This window comes from Prionailurus bengalensis, chromosome A1, assembly GCF_016509475.1.
Source record: "Prionailurus bengalensis isolate Pbe53 chromosome A1, Fcat_Pben_1.1_paternal_pri, whole genome shotgun sequence".
Lineage (NCBI taxonomy): Eukaryota > Metazoa > Chordata > Mammalia > Carnivora > Felidae > Prionailurus > Prionailurus bengalensis.
Genome location: NC_057343.1, coordinates 12,155,628 through 12,174,589, shown reverse-complemented (window position 1 = coordinate 12,174,589; position 18,962 = coordinate 12,155,628). Strand labels below are relative to the sequence as shown.

Below are 18,962 nucleotides of genomic sequence, written 5' to 3'. Positions count from 1 at the left end.
GCGGGGCTCAAGCTTACCCTATGTGGGACTCTAAATCACTAGCTGTGAGATCATGACCTGAAGCAAAGTCAGATGCTTAACCAACTGAGCCACCCAGGCGCCCAGCAGTAGACCTCTTTGAAATCAGGGGTCAATCTTACCCATGTCAGTGTGCACTCCCCTCAACGGAGCATCCCCGGCAATGAACACAGGGCTTTGTGCATGCTAAGCATCCAATAAGTGCCTCCTAAAATAGTCCATCAAGCTCCAGAAAACAAATTCCTTTAAAATTGGGAAGTTAAAAATATACTGAGGATTAACTAAGTAGTAAGTGCTCAATAAATATTGGTTGACCATTTTGAAGAACTTCCTTACCCTTTCGATAGCTAGTTCTAGAAATGAAACTTCAAGCAGTGAACCATTGGAGCAAGAGTTTTCACCGCTTGAGATGTTTCTGCAACAGGGTGCAGCTAAGCCCCGGCAGGGCTCTGCCTAATGTTCCTGCCTCAGACTCAGCAGCTCCACTGAGATCTCAGAAAATTTGAAGTTGTTTGTCCTATCTTGTTTATGGAAGAACTCAACTGCTTTAAAAGGCATCCAAAACCACTGTATTAAAAGGGAGTATTTTTATCTTTTTACTATCTTTTCAGATATTAAATATTCATATATTTTAAATCTGTTCCTCCTTTGGGACTGATTTAAAGTGCAAGATGAAGCTAGGAAGATTTGTGGAGAGAAGGGTGCAATGTTCCAAATTGTGCCCTTAATGTTCTCATTAAGGAATCACGTCTGGCCCAAAGAATGGACAATGTGTCATGACAACCTAATAAGGAAGCACTACTTACTAGCGATAGGGCTTGGTGAGACTGCTGATTGGTTTTGTCAGCTGACTTACTTGAATGTAGTTGTCAACAATTCCCCAAGCAAAGTCACAGGGAAATGTCCCTTCTAGAGGTTGATTTTCAGGTAAAGGAGGGAAGCCATTTTTCTCTATCAGCTTTTGGTAGAACAAGGCTGAAGATTTCGGCAACAGTTTCTTATCCTGGCTTAGAAAGTCAACATAGAAGAGTCCACGCCTGATGCTGTAACCTCTGTGCCATTCGAAGCCATCCATAAGGGACCAGGCCGTGTACCCAATGACGTCCACCCCATCCAGCCTAATGGCTGCAAAGAAAAGAGAGGACAAGAACAATGTGACCCCTAGCCAGGCACTGGCCTCATGTGTCAAGAGCATTTGAGGGGTTTACTACTTACGGAAATAAGTTGTGTATAATGGTCACTGTTTGGTAAACCAATGACCTTTCTTACTAATAAAAGGCTGTCACACTTGGGTAATTCTACAAACAAATGTCTTCACCAACATGCTTATCTCCAGTATGTTTTTACTTGGAATATTTTTATTTCCAGTAGGTGTTCTTTGGGCCTGAGATGATGGTCTTGCTCCATTTTCTATCCTAGCATTGTGCTTGCCACAATAAGTGAAGACAATCTTTAAAAGAATAAACTACTTAATATTTTCTTCAGAAAGGGTTGATATTCTTTTTTCTTTAAAAATTGTTTTATTCAGTGCAAATAATAAGAACCCAAAAACATGTACAGAGATCTAGATGTCCTGGGATTCACTTAATCCTTAATATAATCTAAAATTCTAGAGTACTAACTCTGAAAGTCAAGTGTTTTCACACATTATAACCCAGTTTCTCATTTTCAAAATGAGTTTAAAAATGAATTTAAGTTCCTCAAGTCCCCAAATGAGAAAGGTGTTACATAAGTGCATTTCTACTATTGCCAAAATGAATTTCTTCATTACAATTAAAATCTATAAATTCACATAGTTTATTACAGATCATCTGAAAGATTTTCCTGTTGCTTTCGGCAAGAAATTAGAATTTTATCCCCAATCCTACCTTTTAAGGTTTCCATTACGAATTTTTTGAGGTAATACATATATTTGGCGTCGTCTCTCTTGGTGGTCCCTGAGACAAACCAGCCATTTTCCACAATAAATATTTGAGGGTGGTTATATTCAAGGTCAATCCAAGAAAGGAGTTGCCTCAGGCTGGGAGATTCTAACTGGCGGAACTTCATGTGGGGGTCCAACAGTTGAAAACTCAAGGTTGGTCCAAAAGAAAGAGCAAAAAAGTCAGCTGTTCCCTTAATGAACTTTTTCTCAGCTTCAGTAAAATCAGGCAGAAGACGTGAAAGATTATTCTTCATGCTCTCAGGATAGTCACCATCAATAAATATGGGTTTGGCAAACCAGCCTAGTACAAAGTCAAGAGACTTTTGACATTCTTTGATGCTGTGGTCGGTCATTCTTCGAGGATTGATCCAGTGGGAGCTTAGGGCGATGGAGACCTGGCCTCCCTGAGTTGGACGGAAAGAAGTATTGTAGAGATGCCAGATTTTGGCATGAGCCTATAAAAGAAAAGCAATGGTGAATTTATCTCTGATTGCGAGAAGAAATATGCAATACATTTCTGAATCTTCAACTCTGTTGGTGTCTGTTTCACATCAAGCCTAACTTAATGAATCACCCCACAATGTAAAAGTCACCTGGAAACAATAAATTATTTCAGGGGTAGGTCAGCCCACAGCGAGCTGCTACCACGACTGGAATTATTTCTATTGTTTTTCAGTAGTCAGTGGAAAATGTGAATTTCTTGTCTTGAAGTCATTATTCATACTTTGGGAAGTTAATGATATAAGAATTTGTTATAATATCTTACTACTTAATTGACTTTGGATTATGTAATTTTTAATTAATAGGCTTCGTGAAAAGAACCAATCCTGCATTATGATCACACCAGGAATTTCTAAATAGGATTATATATTTTTTATCCTAAGAGACTGGGAGTTTTCGAGGTGACTCAAGTTGTTGGAGTCAATTTGATATTTTGTATTCATCTCTGACAGCTAAAATTCTAACACGTGTCCCTTTATTCTTAATTTTAATTCTTCCCTAAGAAGAATCAGCACAATAAAGGGCCAACTCCAATATCTAGCCTCGGCCCACCCTCTGGAACTCTGGGACAGTGTTGGTTCGCACAGGACCCAGAAGTGCGAGGGTACGAGCCAAGAGCAAGAATCACCCAAACTTGGCTTTGAGGAGATCAGCTGTCCATAGTTAGTCAGCACTCAGCTGGGAGTTTCCTACAGCAATGAAATGGGCTTTGCTTAAGATTAACTTTATACTCCCATAAAATCTTGCTGACTTCTGATATCTCATTTTCGCTTGTTTTCTTTGTATTTATGAAGACCAGTGAGGATTACAGGGTTTTTCCTCCCTTATTTGAATTTTCTCTTCACTTTTGAATTCCTTGATTTACTCTCCATATTTTTCTACAAACACAAGGGCTGTTTATTGGCCTTTTACTCCCCTAATATATCCTCCTTGAAAACCTCATTCCAGTTCTCTGTTTGACTCATATTCTCCAAAATGATCATGCCAATTTCATCCCGCTCCCTGGGCCTGAAGAAGCTCTTTCAGTATGCCAAATATGCTCTTCATTTTCCCTAAATATTCTTCTCATGGTTCATTTCAGTGCAGGTGTCCAAGATGATCTTATCACTGTTCTTATGAGTTCAGCCAAATATTTCAGTGGAATAAAATAGTTTATGTCTAACTTTCATTTTTAGTTTCTTAGTAAATATCTACTATGTTTCATTCCACTGAATATATTTTTTCATGACCTGAAGCATCTACCCATATGCTAAGAAGGAAAGGGAGAATAAAAGATTGATCAGAAGAATAGTAGCATTCACCCATGTGGTTCGGCGGGGGGGCTCAGTCGTGCTACGCTGCTGGTCTTGTGGTGTCCCCCACCTTTATCTTCTTCCCCTCCACCACCCGATATCTCTCTTCCCCATTGTCAAGACATCTCGTCATGTCGCTTAACAGTTAAATAGAAAAGAAAAGGAACATCTCAGGCTAGGCCTCAGAATGTCAGATCAAGGCACTTTCTTAACTTGGCCCAACTGAGGCCCACAGGCACTCGTGTTCTAAGTCTAACAGACACACCTCGACAGACCAGCTGCTGTGATAGAAATAAGAGGCCAGGCAAGAGTGAGAGCAACCCAAGAACTTCCTAATCTGGGTCAGTTTTGCAGGTAGCAGAAGTAGGAGTCCTACCATAGAATAGCCTACACTAATGGACCACTCCTCTAACCTTGGATATTTTGACATGGTGCAGAGGAAGTCTGGCTTGGAAACCAATGCCCTGGGCCACACAGAAATGTACACGTGGTCTCTAATGTCAGATAAACTTCCTGCCCTGTCACATTTTTGGGTGCCTTTAACCACACTACCTAACCTGGCAGGTGAGACTAACTTCCTTGTGTCTTTCACAGAGATGTTATGACAATTAAATAATTTACATAAAACACCTAACACAGAGTCTGCATTCAATAAGGTCTCCATGAATGCTTACTCCTTCTCTCCTTAAAGGATGAACAGAAAAAAAAAAAAAAAAAAAAAAAAAAAAAAGGAAAGCATAACAGGTCCAGGGAATATCACCTGCTAAGGAATTCAGCCCAAGAGCACCCAAGTGAGGTACTGATGCCACCTGGGGTTTGGATTAGAAGAGGCTTAGGGCTTAGGTTGGGATCCCATCTCCCCCTTCTATTACCAGTGTGAGCCTCAGGTACTTCTCAGTATCAGTGGGGACAGCATCTATTCTCCTGCAAGGACACGATGGGGATCATGTGATATGATGCAAGTAAAAATGTCTACTAAGTAGTTTATTATTTTATAGAAGTATATATTTGCAGCATTGGGAAGTTGATGGTTAATTTTATGTGTCAATTTGACTGGACTTAGGTCCCCCCAGATAGCTGGTAAAATGCTTGTCAAGGGTTTAGCTAAACTATGCCATGGTAATGCTGCCTCAGCAGCCATTTTGTTTGGCCATGCAGCCTTGAGGGACCTTGACCTGACATCAGCCCCTCCTGCAAGTGCATGCCCTAGACAGCAGCCTGCAGGGTCACAATCAAATTTAAGGTCTTGACATGACCTCCCTAACCGCCCTTGTGATCCAGAATCGCCCCTTGCTCCCAGCCCCTGTATGCCCTATGGGCCCTTTAGATAGACCACCATGGAGTTTACTCAAATCCTCTTTCTGGTTTGAATTGACCAATCTGGCCCTTGCTTAAGAACCCTAATCAAGCCATGTATTTGGGTTCTGCCTCTCTCTTTGTCCCCATGTGGCCCCTTAAGGCCGAGTACTTCCTCCAGGACCTGTGAGTAACAGACTTCTCTATTTCAAGTTCTCTTGTGCTCTGTTGTTGAACTGGGGCTCACCATACAGCACTATGCTCCACTTAACAAATGTTAATTTAACAAAACCATAACAACATTATTTCTGGGTGTGTCTATGAGGGTATTTCTGGAAGAGATTAGCATTTGAATAGGAAGGCTGAGTAAAGGAGACCACCCTCACCAATGTGGACTGCCATCAACCCATGCATTGAGGGGCTGAAGAGAACCAAAAAGGGAAGGAAGGGTGAACTGTTTTTCTGGAGATTGCAAACAAATATAGAAAGCATCTTGGATGTCACTTGTCTTAACCACTCACCCTACTCCCCAAACCCCTACTTGATCTGTTATTTGACTGCTCTCCACCACAGTCCAACTTGGTGGTCATCCCACTCCTGGAGGCCCTCCCACCCTCACCCCCACCCAACCTGCCACACTGGGCTGCATGTCCCTCCTCTGGGTGCTCTCTGAGTCTCAGGCATACCTCTCTTGCATCTACTGCAGGTAATGATGCCTTCCTCCCCAGACTGAGCTCCCTGGCTTCCCTCATCCCCTTCCATTGCCTGTTAAACTGAACTGAACCCTGCTTCATTCACCTTCATTCCATTTTCTGATGGTAGATTTGAGTAGTCGACTACTGTAAGGCAAGGTGTGGGACGGTCACTACTTAAGGTGTGGCAACAACTAAGGACGATTAAGAGGGACACATGGTTATGTTTGGTTTTGCATTGCTTTCTAATTATTCCAGGTACGTTAATCTTACAAACTTGTTATTTTAAGATTGACATTTAATAAAGCTATTGTCATAGACTCAGGGAAGTAATTAAGGGTGTATGTAAGAATGTTTATCTATGAACTATTTCCAATAGCGAAATATTGAAACAATTGAAATATCCAATATTCAAATACATTCACACCCATACGTGCATTTTTAAACACATTATGGTATGACTAAAGATATACTACTATTCAGACATTATAAACAATACGGAAGAACGTCCATTTACATGTTAAAACTGTTTCTAAAATACTAACTGAACAGAAAAGCGGGCTACAAAATAGTAAGTAGAGTTTAACAGAATTTTTTATTAAAGGAAAACACATACAAATCTGAAATGATTTATAAGTTGTTAAAAGAGCTTTTGTAGCAGGATTGTGGGTGGTATAATTCTCTTCAATTTGCTTATCTATATTTTTTCATTTCCTACCATACACATGTATTTCTTTAGAGTTTTGTTTTTGTTTTTTTTTACTTAAAATTTAAAAATGAAAAATAGCTCATAGGAGCTGGATGGCTGGCCCTGCTGAACTGTCCATGATAGTAATTTGAAAGCCGTGATCTAAATAACCCCTGCCTAATTTTTCTTTGTTGTGCCTTATGGTCTCTGCCTCAAGTCCTGAATCCCGGGTGCATGGAACCCTCCACGAAGGTCTGAAATCGCTAGGCTCCCATGCCTTCATGGGTGCATCTCTCTCAAGTTTTCCTATCCCCAGTCCCTCCAGTTCCACCCCGCTTCAAAACTCAGCTCAGACATCACCCTTCTGGGAAGTCTTCCTTGACATCTTCCCTCTCTCTGCCCTGAAGTGTCCACTCCATGTGTCTCCACAGCTGCCCTCTATTAAAAGACCTTCACCATATTGGGTTGCATTCATTCAAATGTCTAGATTGTAGGTGTTTCCAAGTCTTTGACTAGGTCTTTTATGTGTCTATTCCCAGATTCTAGCAAAGTGTCTGGGGCAGAATACGTATAACAAACAGATATGGAGGAATGAAGGCTGGCAGTGAAAACCAGACCAAAGAGAGTCGACACAAGCGAACATTTTTCTGAGCCAGAACAGGAAAACTCTCATCACATACCCTGGTTGTATTTTATTTCTGAGACCTTGAAAGACAGAAAACTTTCAGGTGCACACCATCACAAAAATAAATTAGAATGGATTTGGCATAGTAGGCTCTTAAGAATAATACTGCATAGTCCCAAGATGTGCTAATGATCTAATGTGGGGCATATGACACGGTGTATAATGTCCTCTCCACTTCCTTCCTAGCCTCATGGTTGATTTTGCAATCTACGTTCTGAAAAATCTAAGAAAAAAAATTAATCTTATATTTCTTTCTGCCAATCAGCTAGTGTCACCACATTTTAGAAGTCAACTGAAATATTCTGAATTCCATAAACACATATAAACATTTTCTCTCTGGTTAAACGACTCCTTGTCATTTACCTATTTGTACCCTTCACAGAGCTCAATGAAAACTTTCACACAAACTGGGTATTTAAAAAATAGGGACGGGAAACATGGAAGATGAACCCCACGTCCACTCCAGCATTCTACCACGGTTCGGTTTCCAGACTTGGATGAGGGAAATGAAGCCCAAGCAACACAGCAGCACTGCTGAGCTGAGAAGGCAGAGCTCAGTGATACGGGCTGCTGAAGATCCACATGTCGAAGAGAAGGGCACAGAGGGAGGGCCCAGATTTCTGCATGAGGATTTCCCAGCAGTCCTTGGCTAACTATGAAGAAGACGAGATTCTGCAGGGCTTCACAAAGAGCAGACGCCACAGGTCTGCGAGCTGAATACAAAAGGCTGTACCTAGAGAGGCACAATAGAGAAACATGGCTGAATACTTCAGACATTCAACCGAAATCCATAAAGGTCATACGTGAGGAATAAGGACAAAACTAAGACACACCAGCTCTAACAAAGACTACATCCAAGCCTAGTGGGTTCAAGAGAATCCTTGGTAAAGTAATTGCTTGGAAGAGCAAAATACCACACCCTTTAAAGGAAGTGGCATAAGCCAGACTTCCTATCATGTGTTATTTATATTGTCCAGGCATAATAAAAAAAAATTTACTAGACATTGAAAAAGCAAGAAAATAAAAATCTTAATTAAAAAAAAATCAAAAGGACAGAAACCAAAGCCAAGATGACCCAAAAGAATTTTAAGATAGCTATTACAAGTATGTTCGAAGATTTCAAGAAAAAGATAGATATAAAAAGTGAATGATGTGGAATAACAGCATATAACAACAGAGAAACGGAAACTCAAAGAAAGCATGACAATTCTAGAACTGAAAAGTAAAATATATAAAGTGAAAATTTTATCAAAGGGGATTAATAATATTAATTCTACATAGACTATATAATTAGGGTGAATAATCTCTATTTTAAAATTTTTTCATGTTTCTTTATTTTTGAGAGAGAGAGAGACAGACAGAGCACGAGCAGAGAGAGAAGGAGACACAGAATCCGAAGCAGACTCCAGGCTCTGAGTGTCAGCACAGAGCTCAGAGCAGAGCTCGAACTCATGAACTGTGAGATCATGACCTGAGCCAAAGTCGGATGCTTAACCGACTAAGCCACCCAGGTGCCCCAGGATGAATAATCTTTAAAGAAACCACAAAAATATATTAAATGTTTACCTTAAAAGCCAGTAGGATAACAAAAATGAAATACTAAAAAATATTTGATTCACCTAGAAGAATGCTTAAAGAAAAATACAAACAAAAACCAATGAAATAAATAGAAAGCAGACAGCAAAATGGTAAACACAAACCCAATCGTACCAATAATTACTCAAATGAAAATAGACTAAATGCTCCAAGTAAAAGACAGATAGTGTCTGCTGCTGACAGCACAGAGCCTGCTTAGGATTTTCTCTCTCTCTCTCTCTCTCTCTCTCCCTCTCTCTCTGCCCCTCCCCACTCAAGCTCATGTGCATGTGCCCTCTCTCTTTCTCTCTCTCAAAATAAATAAATAAACAACAACAACAAAAAAAACACAAACTCTAACCCCAGGTAATTTCACTAGTGAGTTCTATCAAAGACTTAAGGAAAAAATATACCAATTCCACAAAAATTCATTTAGAAAATAGAGGAGAGGTCGTTCTCAATTCAATTTGTGAAGTTAGTGTAACAGTGATGTAAAAATCTGCCAAAAAATTTAAGAAACAAAAATTAGAAACCAAACATCCCTGGAATAGATATGCAAAAAGTAACTGGAGGTCAAACACAACAATATTTTTAAAAATGTACCAAAAGAGGGGTGCCTGGGTGGCTCAGTTAGTTGAACACCCAATGTTGGCTCAGGTCATGATCTCACGGCTCATGAGTTCAAGCCGCATGTGGGGCTCTGTGCTGACAGCACGGCCTGCTTCAGATTCTGTGTCTCCCTCTCTCTGCCCCTCCCCTGTTCATACTCTGTCTCTCTCTCAAATAAATAAACATTAAAAAAAGGTTTTTTTTAATGTACCAAAAGAGAAATGGCATGGCATTACTAATATGAGACAAAATATAGTTTAAGTCAAAAATTGTTACAAGAGACTTGGGGCGCCTGGGTTGCTCAGCTGGTTAAGCGTCTGATTTCAGCTCAGGTCATGATCTTGCAGTTTGTGGGTTCGAGCCCCGCGTCAGGCTCTGTGCTGACAGCTCGGAGCCTGGAGGCTGCTCCGGATTCTGTCTCCCTTTCTCTCTGCACCACCCCCCCACCCCGCTCACACACCCTGTCTCTCTCAAAAATAAACATTCAAAAAAATTTAAATAAATAAATAAATAAATTGTTACAAGAGACAAAGAAGAACATTACATATGGGTAAGAGGGTCAATCCTTCAAGAATATGTAACAGTTACAAACATTTGCACACGAAGAAGAGAAGAAAATTAATGAAACAAAAATTGATAGAATTGAAGAGAGAAATATATCATTTGATAATACCTGTTGCAGACTTCAATACTCGACTTTCAATAATGGACAGAAACTCTAGACGGAAGGTTAACAAGTAAACAGAGGTCTTGGACATTACTAGAAGTCAATCCGAGCTAAGAGACACACAGAACACCCCACCCAACAAGAACAGATACACATTTTTCTCAAGTGCACATGAGACATTCCCAAGAATTGACCATATGTGAGGACTCAAAGCAATCCTTAATAAATTTTAAAAGATTGAGATCATACAAAGTATCTTCTCTGACCACAGTGAAGTGAAACAAGAAATCAATAACATTCATAAATCTGTGGAAATTAAAGAACACACTCCTAAAAATCAACAAAGAAGAAATCACAAGGGACATTAGGAAACACTTATGAATAAAAACAAAAGCTGAATAAAAACAAAACCACAATGCACCAAGACTTAGAAGACACAGCAAAAGCAGTACTCAGAGATAACTTTATACCTGTAAATCACTATATTAAAAAAGAAAGACCTCAAAGCAAGAACTTAACCTTCCACCTTAAGGAAAAAGAAAAAGAAGAGCAAACTAAACTCACAGCTGGCAGAATAAAAGGAATAATGAAGATTAGAGTAGATAGAAACACGACAGAGAAGAGTATCTAGACAATTATCTGATAAATTATCTAGACTGACTAAGAAAAACAGAGAGAAGACTCAAATTACTAAAATCAGAAACAAAAGTGGGGACACTATTACTGATCATTTCTGTATATCTATTTCCATAATAAAAGGATTATAAGGGAAGATGGTAAAAATTGTATGCCAACAAATGAGATAACCTAGATGAAATGAACAAATTCCTAGAAATACACAAAGTACTAAAAACGGCTCAAGAAGATATAGAAAAAGGAGAAGGATATCACTTTCTTTAAATTTTATTTTATTTTTTTAGTTCTGCCTTTTGGTGTACGATTTCCTTATTGTTTAGGCTCAGATCTCTGGTACAAGGTTGGATGGGGGAGATACCATGTTTACTCACTGGAAGATTCAACACTGAAACTTATCCATCCTCCCCAAACTGATCTCTAGATTCTGCACAATCCCATACAAAATTCCAATACATTTTTTTGTAGACATTAATGAGTTGTTTCTAAAATGTATGTGATTATTCAAAGGACATAGATAAATTAAAATAAATTGCAAGAGGAAGAACAAAGTTGAAGCATTCACAGGACCTGATTTCAAGACTTACTATAAAGCTATAATATTCAATATGGTGTGATATTGGCATAAGAATAGACAAATAGATCAAAGGAGAAGAATAAAGAATTCAAAAATAGGCCTAATGCAAATTGATTTTGAACAAATCCTTAGATGGCAAAAAAAAAAAAAAAAAACCTTTTCAACAAACTCTCTTGCAACAATTGGGAAACCATTATGGGCAAAAATGAACCCAACCTTACACCTTGCATAAAAATTCATCTGAGATAGACCACAGGCCCAAATGTAAAATATAAAACTATAAACTCACAGAATAAAACATAGCCTCTGAATCTCACAGTAAGGATTTCTTAGAATTCAGAAAGCACTAATCATAAAAGAAAAAACAGATGAAGTGGACTACATCAAAATTAAAATCTTCTCATCAAAAAAGTTAACAAAAAAGACAAAGCACTGAGGAGAAATATGTATATGTATAAAATATATATATATATATATATACACACATCTGACAAAAGAGTTGTATTCATAATAAATACAAGAATCCTATCAATTCATAACAAAAAAAGAAATCAACCATATCACCACCATGAACAACAGATCTGAGCAGACATTTTCACAACAGCATCTACACCAATGTTCAATCAGCACATGGAAAGGTACTCAACACCAACATTATCAGGGAAATGCATATTAAAACCACAGTGAGCTATCATATGCACAGGAATGCCACAGCTGAAGACTGACAGCAAATTCTGACAAGGATGAAAAGCAGCTGGAACTTTCATACATTGCTGCTTGGAGTGTAATTAGTACCACCACTCTGGAAAATAATTCGGCAGTTTCTTATAAAGTTAAACATGGGCTTTCTCTATAACCCAGAAATTCCACATCTAGGTATTTACCCAAAAGAAATGACAAAATAGGTCCACAAAAAGACACAATGTCAAGATAAAAACAAGAGTGAACGGTTCAAGGATGCTTACAATAGCATTATTCACAATAGCAAAAAACTGAAAATAACACAGATGTCCATCAACAGGAGTATGTATAAATCCTGTCTGTTTTTACAATGCAATACTACTCAGCAATAAAAAGAATGAACTGCTGTTAAATGCAACAATAGGGATTGGCCTCAAAAATATTATATTTAGCAAAAGAACCAAGACACAAAGAATACAAGCCTATGGTAGCGTGATTCCATTCACATAAAATTCAAAAATCAGCCTGCTGTGATAGAAATCAGAACAGTGGTTTCCTATGGTGGGTGAAAATTGATTAGAAAGAGTCACAAAGGGGACTCCTAGGTCGCTCAGTAGGGTAAGCGTCTGACTTCAGCTCAGGTCATGATCTCACAGTTTGTGGGTTCAAGCCCTGCATCGGGCTCTGTGCTAACAGCTCAGAGCCTGGAGCCTGCTTTGGACTTTGTGTCTCCCTCTCTCTCTGCCCCTCCCTTGCTCACACTCCATCTGTCTCTCTCTCTCTCTCTCTCTCTCTCTCTCAAAAATAAATAAACATTAACAAAAGAAAGAAGAAAAAAAGAATCACAAGGAAACTCTGGGGTGATGGGAATGTTCTGATCTTCATTGGAATGTTGGTTACACAAGTGTATGCAGTTGCCAAAATTTATCAAAGTATACATTAAAATATGCACGTCAATTTTAAAGATCTATAGAGAAAGAAAGAAAACCTTAGTCACAGGCGAAGCTATTTTGCGGACAGAAATAGAGTTATCTAAGATTTACATGGCAAGAGAAAACTGATTTTCTCTGAAACACTAATTTATTTCTGAAACTACAGTAGTAATTTGTTGCTTAAAAAAATTTTGCAGTTGGGGTGCCTGGGTGGCTCAGTTGGTTAAGCGTCCGACTTCAGCTCAGGTCATGATCTCATGGCTTGTGAGTTCGAGTCCTGTGTCAGGCTCTGTGCTGACATTTCACAGCCTGGAGCCCGCTTCAGATCTGTGTCTCCCTCTTTCTCTCTGCCCCTCCCCTGCTCATGCTCTGTCTCTCAAAAATAAACATTAAAAAAAATTTTTTTTTAATTTGTAGTTATTTAGCTTTTAATTAAGGGTATCAATACTCATTTATTCACTCACTCATTTATTCATTCAACAAATGTTCTAGGCACTTGTCTAAGTTTCTAGAAATCAATAGGACTCAAAATAAGATTCTGATCTCATGCAGCTTACATTCTAGGGAGGAAGAGAGGTCCTTGAAATAAAGCTGAGTAAGAGAATCAGAGGTGGCAGGGGTCAGGATGGGGGAGTACAGTATGAAAGCCTTCTTTGATCAGGGATGTTTGAGTAGAGGTCTATCAATAACATGACAAATGAAGGCTGCTAAAGGAGCCCTGGAGGGGAAAAGCATTCTGGGTAGAGGATGGGGCCAGTGTAGAGATCTGTGGGTCCTGTGGGCATGTGGCAGGTGGGAGGTAAACCGTACAGAAGGCAAAGGGAGAATCTCCTCAAAGAGAAGATCAGACAAGACACTGAGCCCCCACTCCTCCCACCTCCTAGCCGAGTGGGCTGTTGGCAATGACAGACAGGTGTGGGAGTTCAAAATCCACCTGAAAGGCAATTGTGGGATACAACTTACAGTCCAGAGGTCCCGCAAGGGATCAAGCTGAGATGGCAACATAGCTTGTCTTTTCCCTTTCCCTGTTCTGCTCTCATGCCCTCACTGACTTCTCTTGCAAGCACTTCTTGACTCAAGATCTGCTTCTTGGGGAGCCAGACCTGCGTCAGGCTGGGACGCGGTTGGCTCAGCCTCATAGGGCGCAGTGAAGAGTTTGATTTTATTCCATTTTTTTTTCTTTTCAAGGTTTTATTTAAATTCTAGCTAGGTAACATATATGGTAAAATTGGTTTCAGGTGTAGAATTTAGTGATTCATCCTTTACCTAAAACACCCAGTGCTCATCACAAATGTCCATTGCCCATGTAGCCCATCTCCCACCCACCTCCCCTCCAGAAACCCTCAGTTTGTTCTCTGTAGTTAAGAGTCTCTTATAGTTGACTTCCCTCTCTTTTTTTTTCCTTCCCCTATGTTCATCTGTTTTGTTTCTTAAATTCCACATATGAGTGAAATCACATGGTATTTGTCTTTCTCTGACAGGCTTATTTTACTTAGCATAATTAGCATAATACACTTGAGCTCCATCCATGTCATTGCAAATGGCAAGATTTCCTTTTTTTTTTTTTTTTTTGATGGCTGAGTTGTATTCCATTACACACACACACACACACACACACACACACATACACACACACACTCATACCCCATCTTCTTTATCCATCCATCAGTTGATGGACATTTGGGCTGTTTCCATTGTTTGGCTATTGTTGATAACATGCTGCTATAAACATCAGAATGCATGTGCCCCTTTAAATCTATATTTTTGTATCCTTTGGGTAAATACCTATTAGTACAGTGAAATTGCTGTGTCATAGGGTAGATTTCATTCTAAATTAGGTGAAATTCACTAGATAGTTAAGCTTAGTGATTAAGAACATGGGCTAGGTCAGACTGTTCTAAATCTGTGCCCTTATTAGCTGTGTGACCTTAGACATATAATCTAACTCTCTGTGCCTCTGTTTCCTCATCTGTAAAATAAGAACAAGTATAGCACCTTACGTTCATATCCTTACGGGGATTAAATAAGTCAATATATGAAAAAACTTATGATTGTGACCCATCGGGTAAGTTTATGATTCAGTGTGGTAGTAATGGAATTTAATTTATGATTTTTAAGAGATCACTGACTGCTATGTGGCAAACAGACTCCAGGAGGGCAACATAGGAACAAGGAAAGCAGTTAGGCAGCTATTGCTGTGGTCCCAGTAAAAGATGATGTTGGTTTGGACCAAAGGAGGTAGATAGAAGTGGCCAGATTTCAGCCATCACTGAAGGTGGAATCAATCAGTAGAACTAGCCGATGAATTACACGTGACTTGTGAGGCAGGGAAAGAATCAAGGACAACAGAGAAAGCAACAAGTAAGGGACTTGGGAAGGAAAGTGATCAAGTTCTGTTTGGACCGTGGGTCTGATATTTGGGTGAAGATGCCTGGTTGATGGCTGGGTGTATGCGTCAAAAGTTGGAGAAGACATGGATGGTATTAACAATCGTTCAAATACATTTCAGAGGTAACACTGACAGGGTCACTTTTGGCTATCATTCCTCAGATATATTTTTTTAAAAAATGAAATGGAATAATTCTTAACAGATTAACTTAATCCTACAAATAATCATAATTAAATTGACTGAGACCAGTGGCTAAAGAACTGAAATGCAGCCCATAAGCAAAAAATAATTCAAGCAGCTAATTTCTGTCTACTTTCCACCCAAGAAGAGACCTCGAAGTGTTGTGTAGTTCTAAATTAGAGGTACATTCTTTTAAGAAAGGTCAAAGGACTAGACAAATTTTGGAGAGCCCCAGAGAGTTGCTATTTTCTGCTTTTGGCATCCTTTTACTACAAGAACAATATCACGATCACATGTCTAAGGACTTTCCTAAAAGTCACTGCCACCCTGTGCTGTTACACACGTATGCCAGCTATCCAGTGTTCGTGTTTGTAGACCAAATTAACCCTTTTGTTTCTATGAGCACAGTTCTGTGGATTACAAACTGTTGTTACTGCAGATGGAATTTCAAGCAGCCTCCACAAAACAACAATTTAAGAGAGCACAAAAATAATTTCCAAACATAACCCGCTAGAATGTTTAGCCACAAAAATACCAGGACCGGTAGTCTCTGTGTGTGGTTCCTCAAATGTTGCCCAGGACCTGACTCTACCTTCCGAGTCCCAACCTGTGCCCAGGGCCTCAGCTCCACCTTCCCTGACACCCCGGGAGATACATGTATGGTAATAAGCAGCCGCTGGCCTTTCTTGCCTTCACTTTGGACTTCCGGGGAAGTAGAATTTCTAGCTTGAGCACCAAGCCTCATGGCCTCTCACAAGTTAAGAAGTAGGACTCGTACAGTTTCATATCCATACAAGTTTCATATCTCATCCCTTCCCGACCAGCTCTTTTACTACAGACAAGTCAATTTCTCGATACCCCTCACCCAGGGCTCTACCTTGGATGACAGCCTATCAATCCTGAAATGGCATTCTACTTTTCCTCTGTTATCTGTGGCCCTCCCTGCCTCCTGTTTTGAATTTGTTTCTTCTAAGAAGAGTTCATAATTAACCCTGCTTACTCTTAGTGATATTTTCCCGAGTTACTCTCTGTAAAAGTCCACTCCTTCCAAATTCAGCTCAATTCTCCTCTCCTCTGTGAAGACTTGTTTGGCGTCCTGGATGCATTTAGACGTTCCTTTCCCACCACACCCTGAACATATGTAGCTGGAGTAGAACCATGCTTCTTCATAGTTCTTCATAAATTAGTGGCTCTTCAGCAAGGCTCTACACTCCTCATCAACAAGAGTTGAATTGAAACAGCCTGAACATCTAACAATATGAGATTATTTATTTATCCTTTTAGTCAAATATTTATTGAGTAGCTACTATGTGCCAGACATAGTTCTTAGATTAGGTGAAACAATCTAAAGGGAAAACAAGAAGGATTAGTTGAAATAATCCAGGACTGAGGGATTAAATGGAACAAATTATTTGTTAGCAAATAATCAAATGATCATCAAAAAACAAATGATCATCAATAATTTTCATAAATTATAGTTAGCTACAGATAAAGCCTGTGTAGTATTACCTAGTTTATGGACTCATCTGTACTTATATGAAATAAATAGACATAAGAGAGGATTCAGTTTCAACTTCAAGGTGAATGACCCAATGAGAGATTCTCCCTGAGATTTTTCTGCTGAAGTAGAGGCAAGTCTCTCCCCTCCTTCTGGAGTAAATCTGGGGTTGTTGGTATAGGAAGAGACCCTCTGCAGTGAGATGTAAAGAAGCCAAGCAAACCCAAGGGCAAGACAGAGAGAGAGAGAGGGAGGGAGAGAGAGATTGCCACCCTCAGCACCCCCCCAACATGGTAATAATTACCTGAAAGTCCAATTCCTAAAGTCCTTGGAGCTTTTCTCCAATTCTGTGAATTATCCCAGTGTCTTTCTATTAAAATCTCTTTTCTTCCTTAATCTAGTTTTAGTTGGGGTTGGTCATTTGCAAATATAGAATCCCTAAATACACATATAACCAAATTTGAGATTCTATAAGACCTCACTCAGGTAAAGGTATGCTTTTAAACTAGTCAAGACAAAGCCAAGGTAGATTTTTTAAATCATGGCATGATTTTGGAGTTTTGTTACCTATAAGCATTTTGTCTGGATTTTTCCAAAGCAGGTTACATAAAAGGCCTTATTCATTCATTTTTAAGCATAAACTTCCTTCAAATGAAGTAAAAGGCATTTCATAACTCATTTTGAGTAAATACATCAATAAATCAGAGATCAAGTTTCTTGCCTCATTTATCTGTACAGAACTAATCAACATCAGTTAATTCATTCTACTTAATACTAAATCATGCTGCTATAAAAATCCTTCCAAATCACTGATGCCAGGTTGTTAACAAAATATCTGGCTTGTGACCAAAACCCACCTAGTCCACTAATCACCATGTTATCAGAGACATAGAGGAGTTCCAATCCCTGGATTTTGTATCTCTGTTTTTCTAATAGCAACAAAATGAGAATGGTGAAGGAACAGGTAGGGAGACATGAGGCTAGATGAGAAAAAGGGACAAGAAGATAAAGAACTCATATAAGGGATGTTTATCACACAGTCAGCAAAAGCATCCTGTGGTTCATCCATCAGCTAGAATCTTTTCAGTAAACATCCATTACTAAAATCACCAACGTAAATCTATAATACCCTCATGACACAGCTGCTCTCCAATTTCCGCAAAACCGAGAAAAGTATTTTCCTCGTAATAGTCAGCTTTACTTTCTAAATGTTTTACCTCTGCCTCTTCTCCTAATTCTCCTGCTCTGAATTATCAACAGCAGATGCCAACTGAGTGACTCTCTCTGAGACTTTAAGATCATTTATCAGTTCACAGACTCATTTACGGCTCTTTGCTTTCAAAATAACTCAATTCCCCTCGCAGGTAGAGAACACTTTCCACCCAAAGAAAAAGTGACATGTAAGCGTGCGAGGGTTTCTGTGTTGTCAGATGGGGTAAGGTTATGGAAATATAAAATATGTTTTGTGGAGTAGCCAGTAGAAGGTAACTACCCCTCCATTTCCACCCTCTTTCCCATTTACCTCATGTGGTAGCAATTTCTACCACAGTTCCTTGTCGTTTTTTCACCGCAGAGTCTGGTCGTGACATCCAGTTATGAGGAGCTACAGCAATTTGGAAAACCTAGACTAGGACTCATTAGAAATTATCAGAGTGTGCCGTGTATAGTAAGGGTAGGTAAGTGCTGCTTCGTGAAAGTTCCGTTTCAGTTGTGAATATGTCAATTTTTTACCATGGGTCAAGTTCCAAGCACTTGAAAATCACTGGTCTAAGTTAAGGGATGTTCTCATTCTGCAAGTAATTTTGAGCTGCCTGTATATTTATTTATTATATAATATGTATTATATACTAAGCATTTATTTACCTGCCTGGCTCAGTTCTAGCACTTGGGGAGGCAACAGTAAACAAATTGGGCAAAAATTTCTGCCCTTATGGAGCTTCTATTTTAGCAGAAGAGATAATAAAGGGCAAACATAATACACATGACTATAAAGAATGTTAGAAGGTGGTAAGTGGTACAGAAAATTCAGAACAAAATAAGGGTGGTCTGGGCGCCAAGGAGAGGAGATGCATTTTCTTGGTGGTGTGTGCAACAATCTTTCATTTTTCCCCCATTAAATATGTTG

At 39.3% G+C, this 18,962-nt stretch overlaps 1 protein-coding gene across 1 annotated transcript in view; it reads right to left on the bottom strand.

The window, feature by feature from the left end:
- KL (klotho) overlaps positions 1 to 18,962 on the bottom strand; it is a 47,407-nt gene that overhangs the window by 8,237 nt on the left and 20,208 nt on the right. Inside the window, exons 2-3 of the mRNA XM_043576600.1 lie at positions 1,887 to 2,397; positions 875 to 1,143 (exon numbers count right to left, since the gene is read on the bottom strand). Of these exons, the coding sequence (XP_043432535.1) occupies positions 875 to 1,143; positions 1,887 to 2,397 (780 nt within the window). The remainder of the gene's footprint in view (positions 1 to 874; positions 1,144 to 1,886; positions 2,398 to 18,962) is intronic.